The 15,615-nt window shown below is 37.0% G+C and overlaps 2 protein-coding genes across 4 annotated transcripts; both read right to left on the bottom strand.

Annotated features, from left to right (window-relative positions):
* Positions 1-1,125: 1,125 nt before the first annotated feature.
* nudc (nudC nuclear distribution protein) lies at positions 1,126-6,855 on the bottom strand. 3 transcript variants are annotated; one of them, XM_016674454.1, is made up of 8 exons: positions 6,636-6,855; positions 5,437-5,514; positions 4,496-4,720; positions 4,332-4,406; positions 2,982-3,095; positions 2,537-2,815; positions 2,308-2,426; positions 1,126-1,414 (listed from the first exon to the last, which is right to left on the bottom strand). In XM_016674454.1, the coding sequence occupies exons 1-8, from the start codon at positions 6,708-6,710 to the stop codon at positions 1,363-1,365; spliced, it is 1,017 nt and encodes a 338-aa protein (XP_016529940.1). In that variant the 5' UTR covers positions 6,711-6,855; the 3' UTR covers positions 1,126-1,362. The 3 variants fall into 3 exon arrangements, with proteins under 3 accessions (XP_016529940.1, XP_007558446.1, XP_007558445.1); XM_007558384.2 differs by having other exon boundaries at positions 4,332-4,409; XM_007558383.2 differs by having other exon boundaries at positions 4,332-4,412.
* Positions 6,856-7,488: 633 nt separating this feature from the next.
* kdf1b (keratinocyte differentiation factor 1b) lies at positions 7,489-15,413 on the bottom strand. Its single transcript, XM_007558385.2, has 5 exons — positions 14,700-15,413; positions 14,534-14,597; positions 12,020-12,930; positions 11,842-11,928; positions 7,489-8,951 (listed from the first exon to the last, which is right to left on the bottom strand). The coding sequence occupies exons 3-5, from the start codon at positions 12,918-12,920 to the stop codon at positions 8,857-8,859; spliced, it is 1,083 nt and encodes a 360-aa protein (XP_007558447.1). The 5' UTR covers positions 12,921-12,930; positions 14,534-14,597; positions 14,700-15,413; the 3' UTR covers positions 7,489-8,856.
* Positions 15,414-15,615: the final 202 nt, after the last annotated feature.

Raw genomic sequence — 15,615 nt, forward strand, 5'->3', positions numbered from 1 at the left:
TGCAGGATCTTCAGAACAAACAGGTTGTGATGCTGGGCTACTGATTATCCCTCTGTCTGGACACAGGATCAATAGAACCAGTTTAAAAGCTAAAATGAATGGTTATATGCCAGACATGGAAAACTGGGATGCACTCCATGCCATGATGTTCAGGATTTAGGTCTCATCTTGGGGTGTCAACATTGCAGCCAGTGGGCTGAAGGAAATACAACTTTATTTTGTAGCAATTCAAGAGCTACCAGCTTTTATCGCTTCGCAAAAATATTAATCAGCACAGAAACTCCAAAGCACACAAAGAAGCAATATAAATTATATATATATATATATATATATATTTATACACACTTTTTTTTGTCATAGTACCCCCAAGAATTTAAAACTACTTTCACCCGTCCGTATCCATCTTCTTACTTTTCAATAGCCTTTTCTCTGATTGGTTGACATGTTCTTTAGTGTTCATATTTGATGTTTAAGATATAGTTTAAGGTTGAGCAGGTAATTTTACAAAATTAGTAAAAGTAAAAATAGAAAAGGGAGATCAGATGTCTGCGCCCCACAAGTTTGACTTAATGAATTTAGATCATGTGGCCAAAAGATTGGATGGCTTTGATCTAAAGCATTTCATTTTAAAATAATAAAACACTACATTTTTCCACATTCAATTTGTGAAGATAATATATTTAAAATGTTGCATAAACCATTCCGTCTAATTTCAAATCCTTCTTGTGGCTGTTGAAATTAGACAACAGCCATGGCTGTTTGACTATTTGAATCCAATACTCAGTCAATTAAAAATACTTCATTGATCCCAAACCACTCCATCTCACGCAATTTAAGACATGTAGGAAAATACTGCCCTCTTGTGGCCAAAAGTGTTCATTTCTGTCCTTTGAATGTTCTTTCTCTTTGCACTCACTTGTAGATCATTTCTATTTCCCCATTAAAAGAAACTTCTATCTCTCTTACTTACATGTGAAATCTCCTTTCATACAAATGTCCAATTAGCTTTTGGAAACAATTTAAACATAAAACACAGTTTACTGCCATTTGTCTTGGTTGAGTATTCAGATTTATCAATAGCTAAAACTACAAAAGGCCACAGGAAGTACAGACTTTAAAGGCTCATTGAGTTTAAATTCCTTTATTTAAAAAAAAATGCAGATATCTTTAAATATCAGACATGTTGCAGAGAGGAAACGCTGTGTTCACATTTATCAAACACACTCTCCAGCAAAACAAAGACATGAACCTAAACATTTAAGACGTGAAAGTCAAATATACCGCATCCATTAAAGAGATGATGTTTCAGCGCTCGACGAAAGGCTACAACAGGAAGCAGGAAGTGGACTTCAACAGAAACTCTCAGCTGAATTTGGCTTTAGAGAAATCCATCTCTGGGTGCTGGGCCATGAACCTGCAGACAGAGGAAAAGTCACCTTAGGAAGCATAAAGGACGAGCGTTTTTAGAAACAGTTCATTTCTCAGACATTAACGTCTTCAACAAGACCCAGAGTGAAAATGTCACAAAGCTGACCTCCAAGTTCAGTTAAATATAAATTCAACTTTGTGGCATGTTTGGTGTTGTTCCCATCAAACTCCAAGTTTATCATTGCAGGTTTGTTTGGTTGTGAAAACTAAAAAAAGTTTTCATAGCTGAACTATGACAGGCCAAAGAGTGTATTAGTAAAAATACAGGGCCATGTAGGTTTGGATTTTTTCCCTCATCAACACCTTCATTTAAAAGGATTTTGCATTTACTTTTGTTGTCTTTGGCTAATATTTTGACAGGTTTGATGTTCTGAAACATCAAACCATCAAACATTCTGAAACGTGCTAAAAAACAGGAAATCAGGAAAGAGGCAAACACTTTACGCTCTGGAAGTGCTCCAGCAGTAGCTGTGTTTCCACTGACCTTAAAATTGCACAATTTGAAAATACATTTTCTGAATGGAAACATGGCAATTTGTTGATAGAAAGTTTTGGTGCTAGGATGAGGTGGATTTTTTGACCATATGGAAATTAGCATATTTCGTAAAACTGCTATGGAAACGCTTTTTTTGCATCACACGAGACACATGATCAACAACCGGACGTTACTACTGGTGGAAAAGATGAAGAACATGACAGGAAGTGGTAGGAGGATCACAGCGCAGAATGTTTTTTAATGACTTCTTGCGTGTTCAAACTTATTAGTGTGTGATTTTAATCGCGTCACATTTTTAACGGAAATGGCAAAATTGTGCATTTTCAACTTCGGTGGAATATCGACAGCATTTAGCGATCAAAAGGCAGCCGGTGAGGACTCACTTCTTCAGAATGTCTTGTTTCTTCTGGTCTTCGGACGTCGGCAGCCCCATAGACTTCTGCCTCTGGTCGTACATCATCTTCTCCACCATCCCACGTGTCTCTCCGTCCAGGTCCGACAGCTGCTCAGCAGGTAACAGAAGAACAGCAGAGGACCAGTGTTACCGGTTTGTGATCCCCATTGCTTAGCAACAAACAACCCAGCACAGAACGCAGTGCGCTGCTGTTTTACCTTTGAGTTCTCGGGGCAGATTTTCTTGGTGTTGATCTCTGGATCCGTGGTAACGATCCTGCTCCACCACTCCATTTTGTTAATCTTCTCCAGGTGGACTGTGACCACTTTGCCGTCGTCGATGAGCCAGGAACTCTCCTCCACCTTGACCTCGTTGAAGAGCTGACCTTCCATAACGGGAGGGTGGCCTTTCAGGCCGACCTTGATGGAGCGACGCTGGATGTCCACCACCACGTCTCGGCCCTTGATGCGGAACTTCACGTCAAAAGGAACAGCAATCTGCGACAAGGCATAAAAAGATCCACTAACTAGCGAAGTATACTTACAGCACATTTTTTTTAAATGGACTCCTAAACTAAAAGTTTAACATTTCACATTCCTTACTTCCTTTGATTGCCCTAAAGGAAAGAGTGACACACAGGTTAAGCACAAATGATACACTTACATCGATTTCTGACAGCGTTTGTGTCCATTTGTAGTTAGGAAGGTCACCTCCGTTTCCTGAGTTGGGCTTCAGTTTGTCTTTGTCCTTCTCGTCCTCCTCTGCGTCCGAGTCGGACTGGATGGAGGAGAAACAGCTTTTAGTGCCGATCCACATTATTGAACCATCTCCTGTTGCATACTCAGGGTTTCTGAACATTTCAGCGACTCACATTTAAGACTTTTTAAGACCTTAAGACTATGATGAATGAGATGTAAAAACTGTAACACATCAAAAATGTACACGAGAAAAATCACATAACTCTCGTCACATTCTTACTTCAGTTGAAGAGACTAATTACTGCTTTTAGTCTTCACTCAACCTCCAAATTCAGTTTGTATCACAACTAATGCTGCTCTTAGAAGTGTGTGATGCTGCATCACACACTTCAGCAACAGTCCAACAACAAGTAAACACAGAACCAGTATCATCAATACTTATTCCAGTGTGATATATGAAACTTCTGATCTCTAGGTGTTTTTCAGTTTTCCTTTAAATTCATTTTGTTAAAACCTACAAAACTTTAGACGCAGCTTATAGGTGTCTACAATATACCTTAATAATAACATATTAACACGATAAACAGAAACAGTAGAAAAACAAAAATTGTAGTGAATTATTTTCTAAATAAAATACAAAAAAAAAAATAAAAAATCTGAAAGAGAGTTGAGAAACTAGAACAGGAAAATAAAATAGAATTTCAAGAGCGAATCTGAAGGCACCGATCCAGTACTGATACCCACAATGCTGAGCTGTTCTACACAGAATCCATGTAGCGTCGTATGGGCTGGTAACAGAAGTGAGTGAATAGTGAAGACAAATGATGTCCAAAAGCCATCAAGCTAGGCAGGGTATGTTAGCAGCTAATTAGCCGCAGCCTCAAACGAAATAGAGACGTCTGCTGGTGACAAACGTTTGATAAAGTTCCACAAGAAAAAATGAAACAAACAAAAAACTATAGTACAAAGAAAATATGACATTAGATAGTCCTGCCATGACAAAATTTGTGATTAATGTATTTATTTAAGGCAAACTTGACTTTTTTTTTTAAATGCCTTAATTTTAGATCCATGAATCCTCAAAAAACACTTTTTAAGGATGAGTGGACACTCTGACATTAGACGCTCCTTTACGTCCACTTTTAAAACTCTGCAACACTTTTATTCCTCGACTTTGACATGATTCTGAGACTTCTGTTTTATTACCCTTATTGTTGTTTGAAATGCATTTCTTATTGTTCTTCCCATGTTTACAATGTTCATTGATTTTACGTGAAGCAGTTTAGAGCTCCAAAGTGCCAACCAGTTCACTCACCCCCTTCTCTTTGTCAGAGCTCTTCTCTTCACCTCCTGTGTCATTCTTTGTCTTCTCCTCCTCCTCCTCCTCCTTCTTCTTCTATCGCATATAAAACCACAACAAACAAGTCAGTCATTTCTGTCAGTGGTTTGGTTGCAAAAGAAGACTTTTTTTGTCCAGACCTTGTCCAGCTCAGACTGCAGCTTCTCGGCCTCCTCGTCCGTCAGCTCCTGAATTCTTGGACCGTCCCCGTTCTCCTTCTTCTTCTTCTTCTCCTCCTCCTCCTCTTCGGCGAGCTTGGCACTTCTTTCTGCTTTCTCCTTCTTCTCCTTCTCCTGTTTCATTTGTTTCTCTCTGTGGGCCTTCAGCGCCAGCTTACTGTGGTGGTCGAAGGAGTCTTTAACCAGCTGGAAGTGACGCAGGAGTCGACATTTGACAGGCGAACACATTCAAATGGTTAAGTCTGACCAAATGGTAACAGAAACTAGAGAGTAGAGGTGGGACAAGTTACAAAACCCACAGTTTGGTTTGGTAAACATTTTAAAATCAATACATTAATAAGAGATGTCAGTTAGGAAATAGACATGTCCTTCATTGACCCACACTTTTGAGATTCAAGTATAACAGCAGAATTGAGATGTAGGTTCAAAAGATCAATTCTCCAGAATGAGACATGTAGTCAAGTGATATTAAAACTAAAAAAAGAGACAGTTATCATCATCATAACTGATACAAAATGGAGTTAAAGTAGGATGTGATTTTATAATATCAGAAAATTGAATAAGGTTTTTTTTTTATTTGCCAACTTTTACTTTACAATATTACAGAATATTTTTGCTTTAATGTTGCAAGTGTATGCCTTAAATCAAGGAAAATGATCATTTCTTTCTTGCAATTATACAATCTTTTGAGATCAGAGAATGTTCAAATGTTTTCTAATAAACATTTAGATATTCCTCTTGTTTATTATCTGACTAACTACATTACCCCCTCACTGCTATTGGTCCAATACTATTTTTATGCATGTGCTCATCTAAATTTTACATGCATTTATAATTACTTTATTTTTTCATTCTTTATTTTACTTCTCTTCTTAGGAACAGTTCCATCCCATTGTTCTTACCTTCTCTGCAGCTCCTTGATCTCCGCCTATGAAAAAATCCGTCTTGCGTCGGAGGAAACTGAAAAACGTATTTACTAGCTGTTGGATGGCAAAAAACAGATTCCAATGAGAGACATAATGTAGAATGAATGCATTATTAATTTTCTTATACATAGAAATAGGATGAAAGGTTGTTCTTTGGTGCTTTAAGTCTGTCAGAGTGCAGTGTCGTTATAGCCACAGTGTGACATATTGGAAATTAGGAACATGTGTGTCCTACTTTTACACACCTTGTAAAAATATTCAAACGCATGAAACGTTTCCACACATTACAGCTAAGCCTATCGCAATAATCAATAAATCAATAAATCAATAAATGCATGATAAATTAAAACAAACTCAATCATTTTGATTTGCATGGTTAATTTTCTGTTTTCTGTCTTTCTACTGGATGACAAAGTCAGTAAAAGGAAAACTATAGATAGTTTTGAAACATTTTGACTTAGTGTTGTTTACTAAGTAAGGACAGAGAGCTAAAATTGAATGGTTAAGATTATAGCATGTTTATATATCAAAATGGCCCAGTTAAAGTCTTGAACTCAATTAAAAATTGCAGTCAAAACCTCAGCACCGGTAGCATCATAACCAGAAAATTTTTTCCTTTAATTGATGCTATATATATATATATATATAGAACACTAATATAGTCCATATATTTATTTTTTTATTTACTAAAAACCTAAAACATATTATTATCATTTTAAGAAAAATATCCATAATTCACTAACAGTGTTTGGTTGTCGTCACTAAATGTGAAAAAGTTGAAATGGCATCAATACTTTTGAAAGGCACTGGAATTTCCTGATAAAAATAACTGACCCTTATAGAAATATCGGTCTCCAAATACTTACAGTAAAGAACAGCGGCATTATACCAACATGCACAACTATTATCAACCTTCTATTCACAGCTTGTAAGCTGCCATCTGAATGCTTTTAAGGGCTAATCTAATTTCGTAGCCATTGGTACGCCGAATTTACCACAACGAGCTGGTGGTTATTGCTTAACGCGTCCCAATATTAATGTGGTATTAATGTTTACATTAATACCACAGGCGATTAATTTAAATGCGTCAGTATTTCTGCCAGTACAGGTCGAAACGTGTCTTAGCCTAACTATTAGCATCATAGCATCAGGATATTAGCAGCACGCTGGTTTACCTCCTGCACTCCTCCTTCGTGTTGCTGGGCCATAACGAGCAACATACCGTCATACTTTTCTTCTTCTTCCCCCATGTTGCTAGAGGTGAAACACTTAGCTTATCGTTAAGTGCGCGATTAACAAATAAAGTTAGAATAACCCTAAAGATGTACTCTTGCCTGAACCTGTTGTCACGCGACTCACTTCCTGGAAACTAACCCCGCCTAGGCTAGTTTGACCAATCAGAAGGGCGTATTTTAATTGACAAAGACAAGCGACCAACTGATTGAGAGTATTTATTCGGGGCGGAAAAGGACCCTAGTAAAACAGAATTTTCTAGAAGAAAAAAAACAAAAACAAGAAAAAATAAAACAAATAAAAAATTAAGGTATAAAATACTCTTTCAACTTCACATTATTTATTTAATTTATTTTATTTCACAGGGTTAACATTGCAGGTCATTTGAATAGCAAACATTTAAAATAGCCGATACAGGTTTTGTTTGCAGTTTCCATGGTAGCTTTACAGCTTTGCCCTGATACGCCCAATTAGAATTATATGACCTAATATGTCAAAAACTACTAAATTCAGTGACGTGAACTTACTTCTTAAAATATTTTATTGTTTCCATATATTTTGATTTATTAAAAAAGATTTGTCACAGACACTTTTAAATATGTGTTGGATTTCTAACATTCTTAGCTTTCATTCATTCAATCAGAAGCTATTCTGTGAAACTTTTAGTTGCATATGTCCCTCTTGTCATTTAACATATTTAATAGTCATATATTAAGTGACAACTAAATACATTGAATGCTGACTTCAATTTACACTTAGTTTGACAATCTTTTTATTTATATTCTTTTTTTTTTCTTTTTACCTCCAGTGACCTGACAACACGACTAAAGCAGGCAAAACATCAAACATTTGCAATACAAGAATACCATAAGTAACCATTGATTTCACACAGAACTGAAAAAAAGCCTAAGTAGATAGACTGGGCTGTTACACTTATACACTTTTAATATTGATAATATTAACAAAAAGGTTGATGTTTTTATTATTCACCTGGTCAACAGAGGAACATCAGAAAACATTTGCTGTTTAAAGGACAGAAGCTTTACAAAAGGCAGAAAGTGAGAATTTGAGAGATTTGAGGTTTCCCCTTAACAAGCAAGAGCTACATGTTAAATATGAGCTTCATATTATAAAATATTGCATACTCCAATCTCTCTGAACATTAAGTATACTTTTTTGTATCTTTTAAGGTTTTTAATCATAATATATTACAAAAGACAGGCATTCAAGTTTCTAGAGAAAGAAATGGAGTTCCAGCATGTTAGCTTATTTAGCTTAGCATATAACTCTGAAAAACAGCAGACAGGTTAGGATATTGGTCTGTCAACTGTTGAAAACAACTTTAACCACAGAATGAGGTGCTGACTTGTGATTAACACACTAAAGAGATGTGTGTCTAATAAAGTATGTCTATTTCATTGTTAATAGCTGACAAGAAAGAGGATTTACCTTTGTACAGAATACCATAAAAAATTAGAATAAAGTAATGATTGGCCATGATTAAAAATGTTTAAATAATCCGAAATTCATCTAGTCAAGTCCCAGCAATAAAATTTTTACAGTGATGTTATTTTGAATCTTACTTATACTAAATATTCAAATTAAATATTTGAAAAGATCTTCAACAAATTCTTTATGTCTTAGACACTTTGACCATTAAAATGCCTCTAACACAAATTAAGTTAAGAAAACTAATAACGTCATTCATAAACAAAGAAAAGCAATAATTAAAATGAATTAAAATCAACTCTATGAAGACGAGGGCATGGTGAAATGTGTACTAACAAAACAAACAAAAAGCAAAGAAAAAACAGTGTTCTGCCTAACAAAGGCATGGTAAAGGACAAAATCAAACTGTAGAGCCTCAAGCTCTTCTCAAACAAGCGGACGGTTAATTGTCATAAAAAATTTAACAACTGTCTTACAGACGGAGTCCCAATTAGGTGATCCTTCAAATGTGCAGATACAATATTTACATTCATAAATATCTGCACGCAGAACCCTGAGTTCACTGTAGCCTTCACACAATTCCACCCTTCACATTTTTCTCCTTCCTGTCAAAGGAGCTCGGCTCAGCCGGACACTCCGGTGCAAGTAAAGTCGTCCTTCCAACACCCAGTGCGTGACCTGATGGAGGCAACCGGGTCGTTCCGTACCGCCGCTTCATGTCCTCGCCGAAGCGTGTAGCAGTGGCACACCTGAAGACTCCATCTCTGACTGAGAGGGCGAGTAGGTTGATGGAGAACTTGAAGTGGGACCTATTAGACCAGAACCAAAAAAACAAAAACGCAGTCAGCCTTAAGTGAATGTCAATCTGTTTCATTCTGACCTACAGAATTAGAATTTGATTATTGATCCACTCTCCTGGAGAGTTGTGATGTTCTTAATATATACCTCAGAACATTAACCCTGTAATTAAGGTTTAAGCCAGGGCTGGCCCAAGACTTTTTGAGACCCAAAGCAGATTTTTTTTTGGGGGGAGCCCTCTATATCGCAGTATGTTACACAGCATGCAACATACCAATATGTTACATAATACAAATGACATAAGCATCATTTGTAATTAGCTTATGTCATACCAGTGTTATTATGGCTACTGACTTTAACTTTATAGGAGTAACAAACAAAAGAAATTATTTGGAATTTGAAATGCAGAGAGGCATTTCAGTATGCCATATTATTTTAACTACTTGAAAGTAACATCAGTTGACAAACGGTAAAGAAATGGACAAGTTTGATATGTTATATTTCCCCAACAGAGGCAGCAGCCATCAACAGGAAGAGATTTAACATTACTTGTGAGGCAGCTATAAAAACAATACGGAAATTGGTTTTACTTATGTAAAAGTTTGTATTGTTCAATATTATATATATTTCAGCATATATGTTTTTCCAGAATTTATGGCTAGCTTGGTTCTCTTGGTCATTTAGCTCTGACCGATAACCCCTACGAACGTAAAAACGTTGCTACATTGTGAATGCATGATGAATATCCTACACAGACTCATTCCACATAAACATTTTCATGTTTTTTTTTCTCAGAACGCAGCAAACTGGGGCAGATTTGTCTTTCTACTGACATTTTTAATAAGGTTTTTGATAGAACTCCTGAGCAATACAAAATACATATTTGATCTTATTCTATTAACATAATGCTGATCACTGAATTACCAGCACCCAAGGCGAGCCCTCCTGCAGCTTGCCCTTTGTTCACTTTCTGTTATACAGTGCATGTTTACAGTGCGGCTGTGTAGTAAACAGCAGGAGCCTGCCAGGCATGACTCAGGTGTTTTATCACAGCAAAATTTTAAAGGTTAACACATTTTCTACTGACGCAGCGGTCTGTAAAGTCATTTAATGCTCCTTATGTGTGCCTGTGAATGCAAACTGTTCAGGCTGGTTTTGTTGTTGTGTTAATATTAATGCAGCTGCATTACATTTAGTTAACACAGAAAAGATCATGAAAGTTAATCCCTTTTTATTGTTTTAATCGAAATAGATTCATGATCAGTCATAAGTATGACAATAAGTTATACATTTATGTGAAATGCCTATGAGTGTAAAATACTCTGAATGTGCAAAATATTTGGTATGCTGTTTTAGTCAATGCACATTGAAGAACATCTAAAATTATATTAGTTGGACCACAATGATGTAAAGAGGTTAAAAAAATCGAAAAATATTGCTCACTAAAATCCATATGATCCATAAGACAAGACTTTAGATAAAAAAACAACAGACGTAAGTTAAAATTCTTTGGATCCTGGGTTACTTTGCTATCGATTTATTTGTTATCTGTCAAATCAATGCAGTTTTTATCTGTTTATTGCCAAATTATATCAATCAGTCCCTCCAGTTTCTTGAGAATTATTGTGGAAATTCACGCAAAATCAACAAAAACCCACACTTTGTTGCGGTAATACATAATTGGGAGTTTATTGCTGATTTTTCTCAAAAACTTATACTAACCATCTGCATCAACCTCAGTTGATGTCAGATGATTTATATAAAAGGTCGCATTTACCGTCAGAAAAAAGTGCAAATATCACAAATATTTCCAAATTAGTACCACAAATAGTTTGATTTTTATTACCAAAAGAAATCACAAAAAGTATCACAAAATCCTGAAGGGACTGAAAGGATGTTCAATAATATATATTTTTAATTTTAATAATTCACTGATATTTTAACAGTTTGCGAACAGGTTTTATGAACACATTCTGGCACAACTGGCCCTTTAAGAGCATTCATGATGTTGATTAGGTACAAAACGAAAATTAGTTTGACTCCCCTGCTTTAATGGGTCCCTAGTCAAAGTAGTTGCTGTGGTGATATGGGCCCAGGTGGGACAGTCAGTTGGGAATCAGGCATCAGTGCCTTAACAACCACCCCCTTCTCCACAACACATACAACACTACATATTGCTCACATCTTGGGGTGTGGAATGATGGACCTCGCAGACAGTGGGGGCTAAGCTGGGCCCCCAATGTCTGGGATGCCATTTGAGCCCCCTAGGGTCAAATGGGTGAGCTAGCCCTGGGTGAGCTAGCCCCCCCAGGGCTAGCTCACCCAGGGCTAGCTCACCAGGTAGGGTGTTAATGTGTTCTTACTAACTTGTTTGTTCTGAGTTTGGCCAACAGCAGGGGGCTGGTGCCTGTCTGCCACGTTGGTGGCTCTACAGGTGAGTCTCTCTTGAGACCTGCTGTGTGGGCTGGCTGTGGGTGGGTCTGTGCAGGAAATGGGCCACCACAGGGACCCGGTTCCAGGCTTGGAACCGGGAACCCCTGACTCAGTGTGGCTGAGTCAGGGGTTCGGTGCCCTGTGTCTCACCCTGTCTGAGGCAGCTGTGACCATCCAGAGCTGTGTCCACTTATCCTTTGCAGCTCTTGGGTGTTACGTACCTCCCCTGATACATAAAGCTTTTTGTTTTAAGTAGCATCTCATGATACTTAAATTGCTAACTTTAAGCTTTCTGTAAGCAACATCTTCCTTATTGAAGAGTTTTGTCAACAGGGTCTGGTAAAGTGCTTACTTACACACCATGCTGAGAATTATTAAATTACAGTCACACCTTTCTCTTTTTCACTCTAATAAATGCAAATATTGTAAATATTTAGGTATTATAAAGGAATAAAACATAACTCTTACCTCCATTTTTCCTCCACATGTTTCTGGCAAACTTGTCGGTGGAAGTCAAGTCGGATATTTGGATGTTGGGATTTGACTTGTAGTCGTCTTGAGGAAAAGAAAACAACCAAACACTTTTCTCTGACACCAGTAGGTATTACATCGGCGATGATAAAGGAATGAAAACTTCCCAACTTACTGTTGTTACTTGAGGGAAAGGAGCCACTCCCAATCATGGTCTCGTGCCCGCTGTCCGACATCGTCCTCTCCATCCTGGGAATGGGCGGCCGCTTCTTCGTGCTCTTCCGAGTGCTGATGCGGATGATGCCCCGCACTAACCGGCACTCGGCTTCCTGCTCGTCCATTTTGTGCTCCTCTGCCAGGGAGTTGATGAGTTGGTTGATGGCTTTGCTCTTCCTCAGAAACACAGAGTCTGAGGTGCACCTGGCCAGCTCTTCGATTTGATACTCAGAGTACAGCTCCAGTAGCTTCTTGGTGATCAGGGAGTCCACGTTCTCGTCGCCGTCCTCCCAGTCATGAAACGGCACAGAATCATGCAGGGAGGCAAACTCTGATGGGGTTTGAGCAGGCAGTGGTGCATATGGTGAATATTTGATGTCGTAATCTAAATCATCTTTCGGACCGACTACTTTGACTCCGTTAATGCGAAAGTCTGACCATTCAGTGTCAGCCTCTTCTTTGCTGTTGTCCGGGTTAACGCCTCGGAGGCTGATCTTTTCTGGCTCATCTGGGGAGCTCTCATTCGGCGCCAAACGCGGAGCGTGGATGCAACGCTGGCACACCTTATACAATCCAAAGGTGATTACAGTGCACACGAAAGTTTTACAGCTCTTTGGAGAAGAGCAGGGATTGCAGCTGGATGCTGCAGATGAAGGCTCGGCTACACCGGGAATGAAGTCGATGGTCTCAGACTCGTTCCCATTAGCATCTTTAAGGCGGCCTTTGTGGACGGGCTTTGGCTGTGGGGTTGGTTGTCTATCCTCCACCGGGTCCACACACCGCTCCTCAGTGAAAGACACTTGCCTGGTGCTCCCCAGCCTCTCGCTGCGCCTCAGACTGTCACTGGTGCCAGCAGACATGACTAACAAGCTGCAAGAATCCAACGAGAAAAGAAGCACAACAGAGGGGTTACGCTAAAAATGGTTAAACAATATTATCCGTCTGTCAGAGAGAATATCAAATCACTTTAAACCACATGAGAGCATCTATCTTTGGGAAAAAAAATGAATCCACTATTACAAGAAGGCAGGTAATGTCGCCAAACAGGTTTCATGAATGATGCACCTGGTGAGAGACAACAATCACCCATTCATACATCCGACTATCTGTGTGATGTCATGGAGTATTCCACAATGATAAACAACTCACTCAGTTTGGTCACAACTGAGGAGTGCATAGTCAAGACTGCTGAGTAAGGCACAAATAAAGTAAAAACAAACATTAACTGAGTTGCATTAATTTTAATAATAATAATAATAATAATAATAGCATTAATAATAATTCTGACGATATTCATAATTTGTATTATTATTATTAACTGTATTGTTATTATTATCATTGTCTCACTGCAATGCATAAGCTTATTAATGGCTACTTGTGATAAAAGTAAAATTATTTATTTTGGTTACAATTTTGTCTTGGTATTGTAGTAATATTAAAAAATTATAGCAGTAGATACCAACATACTAGCTACTGTCGATAATAAGAATATTTTATATGTTAATACTACTAGGACTACTACTGCAGTACTACCATTAGTAATATTACTAATACTACTACTAATAATATTAGTAAAAAAAAGAACAATAAGCATCTATAAGGCTTGTAATATGGAATAGCAACAATGATATTAATATTTTTATAATGTGGTTAATTGGTATAATAATTGTTTTAATAATATTAAACGAAAAAAAAGAACAATATCATAGAGTAAAAGTAATTATTGTCAGTAATATGAATAATTAGTATAGCTATCATTTAAAAAAGGTGACAATAATAACAGTGAACACGTTATGTGTTATTGATGGTGTTAGTCTACATTTGTAATAATATTAATATTAATAATGATACCAACAGCACTGTCATTATTAATAACATAATAAATTATAATAAAGTAACAATAATGCATTTTAACTTAATCGTTATCATTGTAAAATAAATAATTGGGCATCTACAACCAAAACAACAACAATAATAATAATAACAATTATTATTATGATACTTTTTGCAGTGAGATTAATTAGTATAATAATTATGCTAATAAGATTGAATAATAAAGCTATGTGGTAAAACTGGCATCAGCTTAGATATCTCAATTTGTAATAATGTTCATTATTTCTAAAGGTAAAAATAAGGTTATTAAAATATTAATACTATAAGATTCTGGCTGAATTATCCTGTATATGGTCTCCAGTAGAACACATGAGTTGAGCAGACTGTTCTCAGTGCTGACGTCCTCTACGACGACTGTTTACAGCGCTCAGAGCAACGTCGCTTTAATCTTGTCCACTCAACGAAAACGTTTCGCTGTTTTACGAATATGTAGCCTAATTACTAATTCAGTTAGCTACTTAGGTTAGGTTAAGATACTGGAGCCATTCGCTCGCAGTCACTTTTTTGAGCGTGTATCAATATTGTTTTCACGTTCATGGCGACTGTCATTGCGTCTCTTCCTCCATTATAAACTTCTCACCTATAGCCAGAGTACGCTGCGTCCACAAGCCGACTGCCCCCAAAATCACGGCCTTCCCTGTGTCCTGCAAGCCAACATGTATGTTTTAATCCATCTGTGGCGAGGAATTGAATCCAAATCGCTCCAAAATGAAAGTTTCAGGAAAGTTTGGGGGAAATCCGAGTACCTGAGCGTCAAGGTACAGGAAGCGAACCAGGTAAGCCGAAACCGAAGTGTGGACTTCCGGTTAGAAGTGGTTGTAGAAAATAAAACTCAGGTAAAATGACAAACTCTGTGGATTCTAAAGCACGCGTACTCGCTCATGCACGCCTATATATATAGATCTATAAACGTGCAGGGCATAAGCTTTCTTAATGACAAAATATAAGTTTCAGTGGCGCATCCTGCTATTCAAATTGATGCAAGTTTATTTTGAAACTCCAAGTATTGACTGACATTTCCGGAAAGCCGTAACAACATTCGGAAAGTTTATTATGCTATTGATATGCTTGGGTTGTACTTAGACATGCCGTGAAAAAAGAAACTGAAAACAAAAAACAGATACATGCATTAAGAGATAAATAAATATATGAATGAACGGGGCCATCAAATGGATTTGAAAGAAAAAGACGAAGAAAAAAAAGTTCATTGATAACCTTGATTGGACTAGAACAGGGATTTGCAGCTGCGGCTGCGGTGTCACAAGCTGCTCTTTGGAGCTGGCTCTTTATACAGTTAAAATGATAAAGAAACCACTAAAGTTTTTTTTTATTATTATTATTTAAATATAACAACAATTGCGTGTTTTCACAGTTTTTTCCTGCAATATTTGCATTTAATTTCTACAAAGAATAGAACAAGTAATATCTGTTTTTCTTGTTGGAATCTATGTTTTTTAAACACCATTTTCTATCATACAGAATTTGTTTTTATCAAGCCTCTTTTTGCAAAATGTTTTTATCTTTTTTAAAATCCTAAAAACAAAAATAAAATTATTATTATTTATTATTATTATTATTATTATTATTTTTTTTAAAGTAATGTGACAGTTGCAGCTCTAAATAAGTTTAGTCAGAAAGCAGAAATGCCTCTCTAGCTTGTAA

Source organism: Poecilia formosa, unplaced genomic scaffold, assembly GCF_000485575.1.
Source record: "Poecilia formosa unplaced genomic scaffold, Poecilia_formosa-5.1.2 Scaffold96, whole genome shotgun sequence".
In the NCBI taxonomy this organism is placed as follows: domain Eukaryota; kingdom Metazoa; phylum Chordata; class Actinopteri; order Cyprinodontiformes; family Poeciliidae; genus Poecilia; species Poecilia formosa.